Raw genomic sequence first — 18,676 nt, 5'->3', positions numbered from 1 at the left:
TGGTCTGCAGAGCTAGTTCTAGGTCAACCAAGGCTACACAAAGAAACCCTGTCTCAAACCCCACCTCCACCCCCCATAAAAAAGTGATGATGTTGAGTCAGCCTGGGTGCTGCATGCCTTTAATCTGAGTACTTGGGAGCCTCTACCTCTGTGAGTTCAAGGCCAGACTAATCTACTTAGTGAAACTGTTTTGAAGGGATGGTGGAGGGGGAGTCAAGGTATATTATGTCCTTTCACAGGGGAAGGGCCATGGCTTGTTAGCAGACAAAAGATTTTCATTAGCCAGGCATGGTGGCTCTCACATTTAATCCCAGCACCTGAGAGGTTGATGCTAGGGGAGTTGAGTGGATTCTAGGCCAGCCCAGGCTGCAGTGAGACTGTCTCAGCCTGCCCCTGCAAGCATTCCCTCTGTCCCTTTTCTTGTATTATGCTTTCAAGATATATGTTCCTTCCCCAAACATAATCCAGAGCCTGTGCTTATGAAACAGTAAATGTCTGGAAGTGGCCCCAAAGCAGACCTGAGACTTTGCAGAATGCTTAAATATTGTGACATTTGTTATCATTCTTCAGAATGCTACTTAGAATTTGCAGCTTTGGGTTGGAACACAAGTGAAAGTCCCTATAATGTGTTTTCTAAGGATCACAGCAGAGTTACTGTTTTGATGTCGACTATTACAGCAGATTGCATCATAAAAATTATTCAGAAAAAATGCTTGCAGGGAATTCTGTTTATGGAGATCTTCAGTTATGCTGACCATGTATCTACTGCTTGTCAGTATAATGCCATCACTGTGTGAGTTTTATCAAAGTGATGAGTATTTTCAGTGTTTGAGAGAATATTTTTGTCGTTATTCATAAGGATCATCAACTCATTCTTATAAATATCCTCTAGAAGAAATACATAAGAAGTGCAACAATTTATGAATCTCTTCATGTTGTGTATAAGCCTTCTTTCCAAATAACCTACCTATATATCTGTATGTAATAATCATGAGTTGATGGCATTTGTTGTTGCTGTGCTTACTGTCCCCAATTTTTCTTTATTAGGGACATTGCTGCTCGAAATGTTCTGGTATCCTCAAATGATTGTGTAAAATTAGGAGACTTTGGATTATCCCGATATATGGAAGACAGTACTTACTATAAAGGTGAGAGACAAGGGTAACTACTGGGAAATAAGCTATGAATCGTTAATTTTTGGATTTTGTTTTGGGGAGAGTTGGTTTTTTGACAGGGTCTCATTTTGTAGCATGGACTGGTCTCACATTGTAATCCTGTGCTTCAGCTTTAATTACGGGTATAAACAAACACACCAAGATTCTAATGCAAGGTGTGTCAGAATGTGTTTTCCTGAAGTCCAAGGCCAGTTTAGTAGAGGAAGGATGACCTTGTCAGACAGTGGGGCTTGGAACTTTTGGACAATCTTAACCCAGACCTCACCTCAAAATAACTCAAAACAGGCCGGGCGGTGGTGGCGCACGCCTTTAATCCCAGCACTCGGGAGGCAGAGCCAGGTGGATCTCTGTGAGTTCGAGGCCAGCCTGGGCTACCAAGCGAGTCCCAGGAAAGGCGCAAAGCTACACAGAGAAACCCTGTCTCGAAAAACAAAAAACAAAAACAAAAACAAACAAACAAAAAAAAACTCAAAACAGCCTAAGACTTAGTTATGAAGGCATGCAACTATAAAATTTAGAAGAAACAACCTAGTAACCCTCTGGGATCTGGAGTTAAGCTGAGGCCTATAGACATGCCATCAAAAACAAGGTGTATTAAAAGATAAACTTGGTAGATCAAACCATGTTGAAATTTACCATATTTGTTCTGTAAAGGATGAATGACAAAGTACAGAGCAGGAAAAAATATTTGCTGTGCATATGTGTGACAAATACTAGTCTCCAGAAAATAGGAAGAGCTCTAAAATGTAAACAAGGCATTTCGAACCTGATCAAAACTCTGAGTATACATAGTAGACTGGAGAGACTAGATGGGTGGCAGGTGAGTACACAAAGATTGTTCGTGGTCTTAACCACTAGAAAAATGAAAGTTCAAGCCCCATGAGATAGGACTGCACACTCATCAGAATTGCTAAAAGAAAAAGTAGTATCAATACCTAGTGGGGACACAGATGTAGAGAAACTCATCATTCATAACTTGCTGACAAGAATGAAAAGGTGTAGAACTGATCACACAGCTCCCAGTATGACACAGCAGTTGCCTCATGGGCAGTGATGCCAGAGAAATAAGACCTGGGTTCACACCAAACCTCAAATGCTAATGCAGCTCAGTGATGGGCTGCCTCCCTAGCATATGGGAGGCCCTGGTCTGATTCCCAGCTCTCACTAACCCCAGCTCCCTTCAGTTCAGATTAGAGTTCTCTACTAAGTAGACCTGGCACATCATGAACTGTTTGTATTTTGACAGTGATCCTTTAACATAAGAAAGTAGTTTGGTGATTTTAAACTACATTTTTCACTATTTTGAAATACGTTTCATGTCCAGTTCAAGTCTTAACTAGTCTGAATCCTAAAATTTCACTATAAAACTAAATTCCAAGTTCCTTTGTATGAGGACCAAGATTTTACATCATTTGAACATTTAAGATAGTTAGCTGTCAAATTCATATAAATTTCTTAGAATGGTCAGTGTATATAACCCCTAAAGATTTGGGACTTCTCAAAATGTTCCCTTTCTGAGAATTGAAGGTCTACAGAGAGGCTTGCTACTTACAGAGGAAGGCCTTTAGAGCTTGTGCTTGTTCCTACCTGCTCTGTGCCCTGCCCGTCCTGTGCTCCCCACCATGTTTCTCCTCACTTTATGGGACAGTTGGCCTATTCTTTATCTGTTACTCCTGCTGGTACCACATCTGACTATGCTTCTTTGCCTGCCTTCAGGAGTGAGAGTCCCTTGAGGAAAGGTACTGTGTGTTCAACTCAGCAACTGGAGAATTAGTGAGGTTGTGCCTCACCTCTCATAGGAAAGAATTTTTTCAGGGTTGCTTTGATACATTTGTTTTTCATCCATTGCTTCTTCCTGCTCTGCACATATTGATGAAGGTGTCATCAATCCTGATCCTCCATTGATTCCAGCTTTGTTCATTCAGCTCTTTGCTAAAGTTTATAACTCCACATTAGTTCTTGAGATGATTTTGTAGGCATTCGTGGCATGCACAGGACAGTAAAACCTTTGAGCTTTCCCAGGCTGTACATTTCCATCTGAGGTCTGAGTTCTTTCTGAGTTAGAGGACTTGGTCAGGAGGCAGAGCATAACTCCAGCTTCTATTAGTAGAGTAACCTCAGGCTGTGGGTTTGAGCCCTCTTTATAAAGAATAGAACCCCTGAACATGATTTATTTTAGGATTTAAGGTTTAATCTCTACAACATGTGTTTTTATGTATTTCCTGGGAGCACAGGGTCTGTATCTGGGCTAGCTTGGAAGAGCACAACTTGCCCAGCAGGAGTGGAATGTATATTCTTTACATGGGGCATTTGTAGAGCAAGGATCCCAACTGCAGATGAATGAACTCCAGTATACTATGAAGCCCTGTGTAATGGACTGTGTGTTGTTACCACCATTCACAGATTCTTCCTCAAATGAAGAGGGGAAAGGCATTCAAGTTTTCTGTCCCTACCCCATGCTAGCCACTTGTCAACTCTCAAAGCACCAAGTAAATGAGTCAGTCTCCCAAAGAAATGGATGCCTATGGGTCAGAGCTGATGCTTTTTTATTTTGATGCTGAAAATCTTGGCTAGCTCTGTTAGGTACTCAAGCAGCTAACAAAGAAAATTCATTTTCTAAAATTAATCTTCTAGCTTCCAAAGGAAAATTGCCTATTAAATGGATGGCTCCAGAGTCAATCAATTTTCGACGTTTTACCTCAGCTAGTGACGTGTGGATGTTTGGTGAGTATTTTTTTTTTAAATAAACTTTGCTATATTGTGCAAAATAAAGCTAGCATCATCTCTTCAAAATGAGCATCTCTTTCGTCGGATGCTGTTGCAGCATCCTCTGATCAGTATGGTCTCTTGTCATGCTCCTTCTCTTCTCTGCCTTCCTCAGAAGGAACAGCTGCTTGTTTCCTCTTCTTATTCTCTGTCATGCTCTTCTACTGTTCCCAGCACATAGGTTCTTCTGGCTCTGTGAGACACTGCTGGCCCAGAGCATCTGTACTTCTGTCTCTTGCCCTGAAGCTGCCTGTCTCCAGGCTTAGGAGCTGGCCCTTCATCTCCTGTGACTTGGCCTTTAAACACACCCCCTCCCTCCTTGCTCTGTGGGCTGTATTGTATTGAAAGTGTGGTCTGCTTACCACTGTCTGTGATTTTAGTGACTGACTCTTCTTACTGTCTCCAGAACCATCTTTCCTGATGTTGGTCTTTCTGCCAGAAACACCTCATTCTTGCACCCTCTTCTCCAGCTGGACCCCATCTAACTTAATGTACCCCTTTTCAGGAAGCTTCACATAGCAGGTGTCTCTCTGTACTCTACTTTTCCTTTTGTCACTGGTACTCCCCTGTGGCTCTTGTGGGTAGTCTGTAAAGTGTGAAACTGCTCTAGAGGAGAAATGTAATTAAGTTTATTAAACTTCTATAAAGAAAATTAAAGTCATAGATATCAAATAAGCGTTCTTACTTCTTCTGTCTCAATGCTATTGCTGTGAATCCATTTAGTTCTTCGGCAGGGTTAGCAAGGCTCTGGGTCCAGTCAGTGCAGGTACAAGTTGGACTTGGCTATGCAAACCACAAGGCAAGATGCTCATCTTCTCAGGGCACTCTGCTTCATAATTTAACTGCACATTTTAGCATTTTTGGAATATCTTAAGATTTTAGAGTTGGTATTCATTGGGACTTTTTAAGTTTTTAGTTTTTCAAGACAGGGTTTCTCTGTGTAGTTTTGGTGCCTATCCTGGATCTCGCTCTGTAGATCAGGCTGGCCTCAAACTCATAGAGATCTGCCTGGCTCTGCCTCCCACATGCTGGGATTAAAGGTGTGCACCACCACTGCCCGGCAGGACATTTTAATGCAGCTATACTTTCTGTCTTCATGTAGACTTTGTCAGTTTAAGTTGTATTGTTACTTTCAATGTATGATTGTTTTTAAAGTGTTCTTTTGGTAAGAATAAAATCTAAATAGTAAGAAAAGATTATTGCATAGCTACACTGGCAGTGTTTTTCCATTTTGTCATATAAAAGAGTAGTGTTTACTATTTATAATCAGTGGCATCATAGATTTGTTTTTTTTGTTTTTTAAAGATCTATTTATTTATTACGTACACAGAAGAGGGAGCCAGATCTCATTACAGATGGTTGTGAGCCACCATGTGGGTGTTGGGAATTGAACTCAGGACCTCTGAAAGAGCAGTCGGTGCTCTTAACCTCTGAGCCATCTCTCCAGCCCCCATAGATTTGTTTTTTAGCTATTTTGGATTTTGGTTTTTCGAGTGTATAGCCCCGGCTCTTCTGGAACTTGCTGATAATATTGTCTTGGTCCCCAGTGAGGAACAACTCTGTAGCAGCATGTTATTTTTGTCAGGGACTCTTTAGAACTTTATTTCTGTGAACTAAATTTGGGGCCAATTTCAGAATCTGGTTACAGTGAACACATAATATTACTTGCCTCCTTAGAGACCAACTTCACACTGCCCAGTCTGTACCCTCCTCCCAGGGCATCATTTATAAACATGTGCTTGAGCATAGAAGTAGATGTAAAAGAATCATAACTTCCCTGGGTGAGACACAGGGAAGGCGCCTTAGAATTGGCCTATCCAGAAGGTACAAGATATCAGGAGGGCTAGAATACAGAGTGACATTGGTGGGATGCTAAGAAAAGACCTGCACCCCTCTCCCCTGTATTATGTCGATATCTCATGCCACCATTGTTAGTGTCAGTGCTGTTAGGTTTGTTCACTTGTTTAGAAGATAAATTCTTTGGTGAATAAAAAGACCATCATCTTGATTCCCAGGGTTAGAGAGTAGGTGCACCTTCTGAGGTCTAGTCATGGCCTTTAGATGAGATGGTGTTGTATAAACAAGATGATAATACCCATTTGCACCTTGGTGAGGAATCTAAGCTTTCTTGAGCTCAAGGCTTAAACATAGGACTTCTTTGTTAAGTGACTGTAGTTATAATCAGTATGGTCCTAAGTTGGTGGTGAGGCAGGTCTAAAAAAATCACTGAGGTTTGTTTTTTGTTTTCTGTGGGGTTTTTTGTTTTGTTTTTTGTTCGTTTGGTTGGTTGGTTTTTATAGTACAGTAGCTGGTGGGCTACTTGCTAATCCAGAATTTTCAGAAATAAGCCACTGAGAAAGTTCTGACTCTTACGTTGTTCTTCATGCCATATGAACTAGTTGCTATCCTCCTATGTTTGGGCACTGACTGAATGCCACCGTCTTTTAGGTGGGTTGCCCAGATCTGCGAGCTGCCTAACTGGTCCCCTTAGCCTGGACCTTTCTCTTTGGGTGCTGAGCTCACTGCACTGTTTTCGTTCCCACTCCACAGGTGTGTGTATGTGGGAGATACTGATGCATGGCGTGAAGCCTTTTCAAGGAGTGAAGAACAATGATGTGATCGGTCGAATTGAGAATGGGGAAAGATTACCAATGCCTCCAAATTGTCCTCCCACCCTCTACAGCCTTATGACGAAATGCTGGGCCTATGACCCCAGCAGGCGGCCCAGGTTTACTGAACTTAAAGCTCAGCTCAGGTAGGAGTGGGGCAGCAAGGGCCGGGGCGGGGGCAGGTTGTTGCTTCTCCTCCTCTGCATCATAGCTCTGAGATGGTTGTATCTAAGTTGGAACTGCTTCTTCTGGATACAGATACTTTGGGATTTGATTTGTATGTCTTGTTAATTTACTAGAGCTGTTAGTGAATTAGATCTTCAGTTCTTACTGAAGCTCTGATTACAGTTCAATTCTATCCCCTAGCTTCTGACTTAGCAAGGCTTTATCAAACCTGTCATTATTTTGACCCAACTTGCATCTCCAATCTCTTCTCACACAATCCCTCCCTGGCACTTTGTGCACCAGCTACATCTGACTGTTTTATAATTCTCCTGCTGTGGCTCAAGACCTTTTCACATGCTGTATTCTTGGTCTCCCTTTGCTACTTGATTACCTCCTGTTCAGTCTTCAGAATCTAGCTGAGATGTTCCTTCCTCCAATAAACCTCCGTCACCAACCCCACCTCCCCAAGAGAGAGCTCTTACTTTGACACCTTTGAGATCTTCTGCTGCTGTATTTAAAACATCTATTGTTTGTTCAGGAATTCTGTGCCAGGAGCTGGTAGGCATCAGGTCTCTAGGAGTTTCCAGGCCCCTGGAAACTCACACAGTAACCAGATTTGTGCTGAGACCACCTCAAAGAAGCATCTGCAGACTGACTACCTGATGGCGTGTCTGTGTCCCTAGCATGACTCACCATGTCCTACTCATTTCTACAGCTCGGTGCTGGGGTTAGAACTGGGCACTGAGTGACTGAAAAAGAAGTTTGTTGAGTCTGTTTGGATGGAGCTAGCACTTTGATAAGACTGTGGTTTAATATAATTTGCAAGTATGTGCAGCTTGACCACACAAATAACACTTTGGCTTAGTATGTGCTGTCACCTTCTCTCACATTTAGGGGACTTCCCTGAGTTTGAGTTCTTTATTTACTTGCTGTATTTTTTCAAAAACATCTCCAACTATCATAGGCCAGAATGTTCATCTAACTACCTTCTTTGCCACTGCTGTAGGTCCTTAGAAGTTCAGTCTTTGAGGGAGGCTCCTTGTGGGAGTGTGTCAAGGAGGTCAGGCCCCATAGGAGAAGTAGGCAGTTAATACAGTGAGCAATGTTTGCCAAGAGCATTTTTATCCTCAACCTAGAGAGCTCAATAGCCCACTGAAGAAATAGTGGCAGTTGTGCTCATTTAGTGCAGTGAGGCCCCATTCCACAAGACCACTTACTGTCTTGGTCCCCTCAACTCACAGCCCTGGGTATGGTTCCCCACCCTGTGACAGCTCTATATTGCCTTTCTGAGTTTTCTCCCACCTAAACCCTGAGTAACTGTTTTGTAGTCTATGTTGTCACTGTTACAGCTGCTTTGCTCAACAGTTGTGTTTGTGTGGCTTGTTGCTTTTTGCTCAACTTCTCTTCAATCTTGACAGATCCTGGTCTTGAAATCTTCCACTTTCTGGTGGGAGATCCATTGCCCTCTCTGTACCCACTTCTTTGCTGACTTTACTAGCCTGATGTTTCTGCCTTCTGACTACCCACTGTCTCCTTTCCTTACAGATATGATATTCCACCTCCTGTACTTAGCCTGGCCAGTTCCCTGCCCCACCTCCTCTGTGCTGTCTGTACTATTTCCAACTGTCTGCTCTACTCATAGACTGCCTCCCCCTCTGTCTATAGCTTTGGGCTTGTCCTGCTTCTCACAAGTCCCAAATTTCCACTGTAAGTTGCCTACAAGACATCATACTGTCCAAGAAACAGAGCTGTGCCTTCTTTAAGCCAGCTTCTGTCCCATGCCCTCAGCTCCTTTTCATCTATCTGGTACTAACGGGCTTAGTATAGCTTTCTAAGAAAGTAATACTGCTGCTCAAGCACCTTCCACTGACTTCTTGTGACCTTTTGTATCCAGGCAAAAGCTGAAAGGATACATTTAGGGCCTGAGAATATCTTTCTTGATCCCTTCCTCTCACCAAGGCCAAATTCTCTATACACATGAAATGTCTCCTCTACCTGCAGAACCCTCTCTTTTTTCTTGGCTTCTGTCCCTGGCCCTTCTGTGACTTCTCAGCCTGTTCTTCAAGTCCTCATAGCTCTCTTGGGTTAGCCGTGCTCCAGCCAGCTGCACCTGCACTGCTCAGATGCTGGGCATGGGGCACAGATGATGGAGCGCTTTCCTGCCCTCGAGGAGCTCACAGTCTAGTATGTCTCCTTCCTACTAGACTGAGGCTCCTTGAGGACAGGGATCGTCATACTCACCTTCCGCCAGGAGCACAGTGCACACGTGCTTCTACTGTAGCCATGGCTATCTTGTATGCAGTGAGCACATCTGCGATCGAGTTGGACTTCACCTTTGGAACATTTATAGTATGGCCAACATAAAGCATTTATAGTGTGTACTTTATAATACAGTTTATTGCTTGTATTTTCCATGAGCAATGTGCCACAATAATTAAATAAGTTCTGTTGTTGAAGTTTGCTTCATTTTTATTACATCCAAGGCTTTATTAAAGAAGCAGGTAGCCCTTCGCTACACTGAGAAATCAAACATGTTGCCCAAATCTAGCCCCTCAAATACTTTCAAGCAACCCTTTGAGCAGATTCATCACTGCATTGTCCATAACTGACCTGTGTATTCACTGTGACTGTGAGAGCTAAGAAAGGGTACCTGCGGGTGCTTGTTAGCCCAAGGCTTAGCAAGACTTTCTTGAGTGGGCCCCTGAGATCCAAGGAAGCTATCCTCTTGTGTCCTTTTCCATGCTCATGGGGTGAACCCATGGAGATGCAGAATGAGATTAGCTGTTGTTGGCATTTCTATAAGGTATGAGCAGTTCCTCAATGGCAGTGTTTTAACGTGGTCAGTAAAATTTCTCATGTGCTTGCTCCCAGCATTTTGTTGTTGTTTTGTGACTGGCAGATATAATATGCGTTAAACATTTGTATTGGAAAAATCCTTCCTGTGCCAAGGAACCATAATAAATAGCTTTTGGAGCTTCTGCTCAAAATGAGTATTTCCTAGCAATGACATCTTGGAATGAAGCATCTGTTCCACATAATAAACAGCATCTGTGAGTGTGCTAGACTCATAACCAGTTCCTCAAGTCCTTTGTAGATAGTGAGGGCAATAGACAAGCGAAACTACCAGTCTAGCTTTGTACCATAGCTCCTATGCACCCCTTGGGTTTTATTGATAGAGTAAACACACCAACACTGAGTTCAACAGTGATCAGTACATTTTCACAATTGGACATGACTGGGAACAAGTGTCCAAAGATTCACAGTCTAGAGCGCCACCAGAGCTGCCCTTCCCTGCCACTGTTCTAGCAGTGGCTGCTTCTGCCTGCTTTAACCTTCATATTCAGGGAATCAATAAGCACATAAGGTGTATGGGTGGTCTCTTGTGCTTAAAGCTTAGCTGTGTGGTCATCTGTGGTATTCTGGTAGTCTTGTCCCCTCCCCCATGCCATTGTTACTGGTGTGTAGAGCCCTGTTTTTGAATGATGAATGCACCATTGTTAATTTGAGCATCTTGTTGATGGTGGAAGTTGGGGTGCTTTTCATTTAGGGGCTGAAAGACTAGTACCTCATGAACGCAGCAGTGTTTGAACAGGAGGCTATGCTGTGTATGCTCACAAGCTTGAGGATGTACGTGTGCTCTGCACAGGTTGATATTGACAGTTTTCAAAATGAACATACCACCTGTACTGCTCCCAGCAGTGAGCAGAACTTGATTTTAGTGGCATTAGTTGTTCTTTCAGGTTTTGTTCTGTTTTTTAATCTTTGGAAACTGTCACTTATTTGAGCAATCCCTATTCACACAAAGTAAGAGGTTGTAAGTGATGTGTAAAACAATTTACCAGGACGTCTGTGTTGTGAAGACCAAGTACCCATTGAGTAAGGAGGTGTGTGTGTTCTGAGCCGCTGTCTGTCACCGAGCTCTTCAAAAAGAGCATCTGTAGTGAACTTCATAGTCACAACATCAAAAAGTGACACTTGGCCGGGCGGTGGTGGCGCACGCCTTTAATCCCAGCACTCGGGAGGCAGAGGCAGGCGGATCTCTGTGAGTTCGAGGCCAGCCTGGGCTACCAAGTGAGTTCCAGGAAAGGCGCAAAGCTACACAGAGAAACCCTGTCTTGAAAAACAAACAAACAAACAAAAAAGTGACACTTATTGAGCACTTTGTGTTACCTTAACATTGTGCCACAAGCTGTTCTTGCTGCCCTTGCCGAGGGAGTCAGCATTGTCCAGATAGTTTGTAAACCAAAAGATTAAAACTGTAATTAGGCTGGGCGGTAGTGGCTTAAGACTTTAATCCCAGCACTCAGGAAGCAGAGGGAGGTAGATCTCTGAGTTCAAGGCCAGCCTGGTCTACAGAATGAGTTCTAGGACAGCCAGAACTATACAGAGAAACCCTGTCTCAACTTCTCCCCTCCCCGCAAACAAACAGAAAACTGTAGTTAGGAACTTGACCTGAGCATAGCCTGCAACTAGGAGGCCATCAGAGGCCACTGGTGTAAGCAGTCCTACTACCTTGATATCGCATGGCTAGCAGGTGCTAAGGTGCTTTCTTTTCAGACCAGAGAGCACTCAGTTGATGTTGAGGTTAAAGGAAGGCAGATGTTGCAGAACTCCTCGTGTCTTGCATAGTGAGTGTTAGAAGGCACGACAGCATCCCCCACTTTCAGGGTGTTTGCTGTGTGCTATTTGTTTTCTTGGCAGTCTTAAGTATGCTACATTTTCTTTCTCCAGCCCCATTAATCTCAGACAATGGGGCACAGATGTGGATGTTGATGACAAAGTAGAGTCTACAGAAGTGACTTCATGCAGGCTGGGAGCCTACTCTAAAGGCATGCTTTGTCCAGAGCCTTGGTTCCAGCTTGAGGCTACTGGGAATTTGGGCTGTGTCTATGACTTACGGTTGGGCTTTGGAGTCTTTGTGTAGCTTTATGTTGTACAACTCTGCGCTCAGCTTTATCAGCTCTTTTGGAAGAGTCTTTTTGGTCTGGACTGCAACTTAGCCTGATGGCTGCAGGCAAAAAGTTCTTAAGTTTTTCCCATATTGTGTCTTGGTGTCATGCCCACAAGACACCTCAGAAATTCACTGCCAACTTCACTTGGCCTGAGAGGCTGCTGCATAGTGCTAGCTTAATTGAGGTAAGGTAGAGGGGTGAGGGTGCAAATTTTCAATAAATACTTAAGCTGTGACAAGTCACTTAGTTTTTCTGTAGGAGCAGGATCACAGATACTTTTTTTTTAGGATGAAATAAGACAGCTTATCAAAACCTTCCTTGTGCAAGTGTAGACAACATGGTGTCAGCCTGGTAGGCAGTAGTAACAGCAAAGTTTTTTTCAGATCCAAAGTTACGAGGTACACATGTTAGAATTTAATATAATTTTAAGGCAAGCCTTTCTTGCTACTGGTACTGGAACAGCTACACAATGTCTTTTTTTTTTTTTTTTTTGTATGAAGGGGGCAGGTTGAGATAGGGTTTCTGTGTGTAGCCCTGGCTGTCCTAGAACTTGCTCTGTAGACCAGGCTGGCCTCGAACTCAGAGATCCACCTGCCTCTGCCTCACAAGTGCTGTGATTAAAGATGTGCCCCACCACTGCCCAGATACACAATGTCTTAAAGCAGTGTTCTAGCCCTTTGTGGTACTCCACTTGTTCCACTTGGCAAGCTTTGAATCTAGTGCTTGTATTGACTTAATGGTAGAAAGTACTGTGCACTTTTTAAAGTAATTCCCAGTTTCAAAGACAGTGTCTCACCAACATTTCCTTAGTCTTCATGCCAGTAGGTTCTTCCTTGGTACCATCATCTGGGGGCCAGTTACTATCCAAAAGAAAAGTCTGTCGTCTGTTTCCCATTGAGCCCTTCTTATCTCCTCAGATGCCTGCAGCATCCTCAGCCTTCCCAGAAATGAAATGTAAATAGTCCATCTGGATTTAGCAGCAATTTCATGCAAAGTTTAAATTGTTTCCTCTAAAAATTATGTATCTTACCTAATTGTTTCCCTCCATTGGTTCTGCCACACCTAAATAGTCACAGTGTTTCTCTTCCTGGTTATTTGCCCTTATTGTGGCTTAGTGTGTGGTTTGAGGACAATAAGACTTGGATTTCATAGTATTTAATTCTGAGTACTTCCATAGCTCCAGATGAGCGGTTCTCACCTTTCTAAGCCTTCGACCCTTTAATACAGTTCCTCATGTTGTGGGGACCCCTCCCACACCATAGAATTATTTTGTTGTTACTTTGTAATTGTAATTTTGCTGCTATTATGAATCATAATGTGAATATCTGATATGCTACTCCCAAAGGGTTCATAACCCACAGGTTGAGAACCGCTACTCCAGACCATGTTGCAGGTACTGCTTTCTTGGATTGCACAAATCATCTAAAGGATAGACACTTTCACCCCTCATTTAAGAGCCTGAGGCCTCGAAGTCATGTGACCTGTCTTAGCCTACACAACTCCCAAAGGGCAGAATCAAGGTTCGCCCTTCTTTACCTTCCAAAAACTCTGTTTTATTGCCCCGTCCACAGTGCACCCATCCTCAAGTTTCCCCATCTCTCCTATATTTATCTCTGCTCTGATCACTACCCGCTGCCTGTCTGATTTGCAGCAGGAGACCTCTGGCTGATGGAGTGGGATCTCAGCTGTGACTTGCATTTGCTGTCTACCACCTGAGCCATCTTGTGAACCCCATCGAAGCCATCAAACTGATCTCCTGTGGCTGCCATAGTTCTTTCATAGTTTTCGTTCTCCTCATACTATTTAGTTTGCCTTGATAAAATATACTGGATTTTGTCTCGAGAGTTAGTGTTTCTTCCTTTCTGGAAAGTGAAGTACTGGAGTCTTCTCTAGGTGATTTCTCCTATACTTGAGCTTGCCAACAGGGTAGAGAAATTAAATTAGATGGAGAGATGGTACAAGTACAGGAATGTAGAAATATGAAAAATCAAGCATGTAATTTGAGCACATTGGGGTAGAGGCAAAAAGGTTGCAAGTTTGAGGCCTGCCTGGTCTGCATGGTGAGAACCTGTGAGGGTGTGTGGAGGGAGAAGGAAATCCTGAAGCCTGACCAGAAAAGAAATTCTCTGTGGCCAGAGTAGATAGGGCCCTCTGAAGCCATCATCTCCTTCACTCTCCTCTCTCAAATTTATGTTTTGCTTCTAGTGCTCACTCTGGGAATTGTAACATGCATCTTTAACATCTCATTGTCTATATGGAGTTAATAATCAGACTTCATGAAAATGCAGAGGCCAGGCCAGGTAGTGGTGACTCACACTTTTAATCCCGGCACTTGGGAGGCAGAGGCAGGTGGATCTCTGTGAGTTGGAGACCAGCCTGGGCTGCACAGAGAAACCCTGTCTCGAAAAACCAAAAGGAAAAAAGGAAATGCAGACGCTAGTTTACCACCACCTTAATCTATTATGCTCTGTTATTCATTTATATATGTGTATGTATTTGTGTGTGTGTGTGTGTGTGTGTGTGTGTGTGTGTGAGAGAGAGAGAGAGAGAGAGAGAGAGAGAGAGAGAGAGAGAGAGGTGTCACTAGTTCTTTATTCACTGAGCCATCTCTCCCCCTACCCCCACATTGTTTCTTAAGATACATTGTTTTAGGTCAGGCAGGATACCTCAGCCAGTGTAGGAACTTGTCATGCAAGCCTAGAGACCCGAATTCGATCTTGGAACCCATATAAAGGTAGGAGGAGTGGACCAACTCCACAGAATTTGCCTCTAGCCTTCACACATGCCCACAGATAACATCATGTACATACAAATAATATGGAAAATCTTCTAAGGATGTTTTTCTGTATCATTTCACTCTCATCTCCTTTGTAAATTCCAGTTACATGTTATTTGGGTTAATTTGTTTTGCTCACTTGTTTGTGGGTTTTGCTTTTAAGATAAGATAGACTTCACTATAGGGTCCTGAACTCAAAGAGCTCTTCCTGCCTGCCTTAGCCTCCCAAGTGCTGAGATTATAGGCCTGACTCATCACAGATGGCTAAACCTCTTGATAGTGTCCTCAGGTCCAGGTCCAGCACCTCTCCTGCTGTCAGTGGTTTCCTCTTCTCCCTTCCTCTCCTCCATTCTTTTTTTTCCTGTCTTTCAGCTTGTCATTTCTTCAAGTTCCCTAACTCCTGTCATTTCTATCCTACCAATCTTCACCTCCTGTTGAGATTCTATCTCAGATATTGTATCTTCCAGTTGCAGAATTATCACTTAACTCTTCTCACATTTCCTGTTATTTCATTTTAAAACTCTTAACAATTTTTCTCTTATACCCTTGAGCTTCTTTGGAATCATTATCTACTAATTACATTTGAGTTCTCTTTAAAGTCCACTTCCTTCAATTTTTTGAAGGTTTCTATTTGGTTTTTCTCCTTAAAATGGGTCACAGGGCTGGTACTTGTTGTGTAAATGTGAGGACCAGGGTTTGGAGCCCCAGGCCCAGATAAGTACACAAGAGGGAGACAAGATTCCAGAACAAACAAGCTGACTAGCTGAACCAGCAAGCTCTGGGTTCAAGAGACCCTGCCGCACTATAGGTGGGGAGTCACTGAGGAAGATACTCACTATCAATCTCTGGCCTCTGCATGCATTTCAGTACACACATACACTACATATACTTATATGTGCCAAAAAAAAGGTGTGTTTGTGAGTCACATCTTCATGTTTACTCTAGATTAATTACATCCTGGACATTATGACTAACTGGCTGTGGAAATTCTAGATTCAGTTACATTCCTCTTATGAATGCTTAGATTATATTCAAAAGTATTTCCATGACTGACCTCATATTACCAACTCTCCCTATGAGTGAGAGTGTCCCAGGTCAGTTCTCTTGTTCTTCAGCCCTTACTGGGCTGCTTGGAGTCTGTGTACATGGATAGCTCTAAGGTCTGTCAGAGATATTAGCAAAATTTCTACTCAGAAGTTGAGCATGACTTTCCAGCTTTCTTCTTTCTGAGATTCTTCCTTCATTTTCGATCACCTGCGTTTGTTCCAAATTCAGCTCTCTGTTCTTTAAGCCCAGAGGACCCAGATCCACCTTCTAGCTGTCGCCATGAAAAACTGGGGTCTACCCAGCTGCTTGTCAGCTCCTTGCCACTGCTGGCTGTTCTGAGCCACCACATGGTTGTGTGTCTGTCCAGAGTTCCAGTGCAGTGATCTGGATCCAAGAAGGCTTTTAGATGCACCTAAAACTAGGAGGACACTGTGCCAAATAAGACACTAATAGAAGTGCTTTTCTTTTTTAATTAATTAATAATAGTATTGGGGCTAAAGAGGTGGCTCAGCCGCTAAGAGCACTGTCTGGTCTTTCAGAAGACCCAAGTGCAATTCTCAGTACCCACACAACCGTCTGTAACTCTAATTCCAATTCATCTGACATCCTCTTCTGGCCTCCATAGGCACACACATGGTAAACAGACCTTCATGCAGACAAAATGCCCATACACATAAAAGAGTTAAAGTATTTTAATTAGAAAAACAACCTTGAGGTGGTTAATATAGCAAGCGAACAGCAGAGCCTGTTTCCCACTGTTTAAGTTCCGTCATCAGAGAAGAGACAGTTACCGGGTGCCAGCACCGCTGGAGCTGTCTGTCTGCTCTCACACGCCCAGCTCAAGCTGTAGACTTGTTTCCTGCAAGGACACCCCCAGGTTGTAGAAAGGTCAAGTCCATTCCTTTGTGGTGAGGCAGTGTTTAGTAACTGTAAGAGATCATGTTTCAGAGCTGCTGTTCCTGTGAACTTGCCAGAGCAAGCCCTTCCCTTAACCTTTCCCTTTGGATTTACTGTTGCTCTTTCTCTGGGTATTTTCCAGACCCACTTAAAAAACCCAGACTGAGTTTGTATCCAAAGCAAATGTTGTGATCCCAACCCTTTGTTTTGGTGATTAGAGTTTAATCCTTTTTTAAAAAAGTTTTCCCCATGTCAGATAAAGCAAAGTGTGTATTATCTTTAAAAATAAATGTTTTATAATTTCTAAGAGAAAAGTTTGTACCCTAGTAACCCATAGCGACCCATTGCCTAGGTACTTCAGAGATGAAATGGGGTCAGGGATGGCACATGTGAGGCCTTGGGGTCTATCCCCAGTACCACAAAAGAGTGAAAGGGATGTGTAAAAGTTCCTTCTTTTCTAGTGGCTTTAAGGCAGGAAGAGCATGGAACCAATTTGGATTTACTTGGATGTTCATCTTTCACCTTTGTGTTTCTCCATCATGGTGCTCTTTTTTTTTTTTTTTTTTTTTTTTTTTTTGGTTTTTTGAGACAAGGTTTCTCTGTGTAGCTTTGCGCCTTTCCTGGAACTCACTCTGTAGCCCAGGCTGGCCTTGAACTCACTGAGATCCGCCTGCTTCTGCCTCCCGAGTGCTGGGATTAAAGGCGTGCGCCACCACCGCCACGGTGCTCTTGTTGATTGTGAATGATAGAACAACTTGCTAGGGAGAATAGCTCCCCAGTGTTACCTTTTCCTTTGGGGAAGCAAAGGAATTTGAACCCCAGCCAACAAGACCGTGTGGCCTTCAGCATTTATGAAACATCCTTGGCTAGGGACTTGTCCTTCTCCTGGAAACACGGGCATAGCATAGCAGACCACTTCATTGTTCTGCATCCATTTGGTTGCTCTCGAAGATGAAATGAGAAGATTCCTGGACTTGCCTGCCAGTGGGGTTGTGAGGCCAAAGAAGAAAGTCAGAATAGTTCTTAAAGTCTCTGTGGCTTTGACAGTGTGTTGGCTGCTTTGGTGACTTTTTTCTTCTCAAATGAGGAAAACAAGAAATAAATTTAATATTAAATAAAATTCTCCTTTCCCCTTTCAGGACTCTTTTCCTAGCTGTGGTCTGCAAATAAGTAGGCATAATCATCAGGTTTTTTAAGTGACAAGTTTTTCTTGTTCCATCCATTTGCAAGTTAACAACTTGTAAACCTCCATCCAGGAAAAACCATGGGCTCATTGCCCATGTACATTAGGCAGCTGAAAGCTTTCCAGTGGAATGTATCACTATTAAAAATATTGTGAGTTTGGGAAAATATGCTGCAGTTTGACCTCCATGACCCTACACGTCCTCTTTTGCTGCCTTGACTCTTAGCAGCTGCAGAGAGTGACTCTGTAGGGGCCCCATCTGTGGGCTAGCCACCCAATGTCAAATAGATCTTTAGGGTTTATTTATATTCCTGGCTTCTCTGAACAACAAGTTATGGATTCTCAGGAGCATTTGATAGGGCTATTTCTGGGGTGAGAGTGAATGTTGTGCTGGAAGGAATAGCTTCTCAGTTATCTTTGCACTCTTTGAGACAAAAGTCTGGCGTGCTTGATCACACATTGGAGCCTCACTGGTGTGCAGATGCTCTTTAGTTGTCCAGGAGGGCTTAGGCCCTGTAGGAACAACACAGAAAGCTTACCCTCTATGATTAGGCACTGAAAGGAAGATTCAGGCAATACGTTCAAGGTGATCAGAGAAAGGGAGCAGTAACTGTAGACAGAAGAGACTGGCCTGGTGGAGTCTGAGAACATCCTGATAGCAAAGCCCCTCACAGCACCTGTGTGAGGTCTCAGCGGATAGGTGGACAGTAGGTAATCTATTTCATAAAGCATGTAAAGTAGAAAGCCTTGGGGACTTTCATTGCTTGAAAGAAAGGTCCCACTTAGCCTTCCTGCTGCCTACCTATATTTTAGTTTGGTTCAAAAAAGGACTTTAAATTTTTTACCTTGATTTTGTTGGGCTTTTTGGTATTTTACAGCTGTAAAGTGCAGCTGGGCGGTGGTGGTGCACACCTTTAATCCCAGCACTTGGGAGGCAGAGGCAGGCGGATCTCTTTGAGTTCGAGGCCAGCCTGGTCTACAGAGCAAGATCCAGGACAGGCATCAAAACTACACAGAGAAACCCTGTCTCGAAAAACAAACAAACAAACAAACAAACAAAGCTGTGAAGTGTCAGGATCTGTTATCTAGTGTTGGTGAAAGAGAGC

At 43.2% G+C, this 18,676-nt stretch overlaps 1 protein-coding gene across 30 annotated transcripts in view; it reads left to right on the top strand.

The window, feature by feature from the left end:
- Positions 1–18,676, top strand: part of Ptk2 (protein tyrosine kinase 2) — a 228,806-nt gene that overhangs the window by 171,235 nt on the left and 38,895 nt on the right. For 28 of the 30 annotated variants that reach the window (XM_052747987.1, XM_052747980.1, XM_052747975.1 and 25 more), the window contains 3 exons: positions 1,048–1,148; positions 3,810–3,899; positions 6,492–6,696. In XM_052747987.1, coding sequence (XP_052603947.1) covers positions 1,048–1,148; positions 3,810–3,899; positions 6,492–6,696 — 396 coding nt within the window. Of the gene's footprint in view, positions 1–1,047; positions 1,149–3,809; positions 3,900–6,491; positions 6,697–18,676 lie in introns of those variants that run through there. The other 2 variants (XM_052747971.1, XM_052747989.1) reach the window with 2 other exon arrangements.

The sequence above is a fragment of the Peromyscus californicus genome, unplaced genomic scaffold (assembly GCF_007827085.1).
Source record: "Peromyscus californicus insignis strain IS unplaced genomic scaffold, ASM782708v3 Scaffold_20__1_contigs__length_68692818, whole genome shotgun sequence".
In the NCBI taxonomy this organism is placed as follows: domain Eukaryota; kingdom Metazoa; phylum Chordata; class Mammalia; order Rodentia; family Cricetidae; genus Peromyscus; species Peromyscus californicus.
Note: the sequence above shows the minus strand (reverse complement) of the source record. Positions and strands in the feature narration are given on the sequence as shown.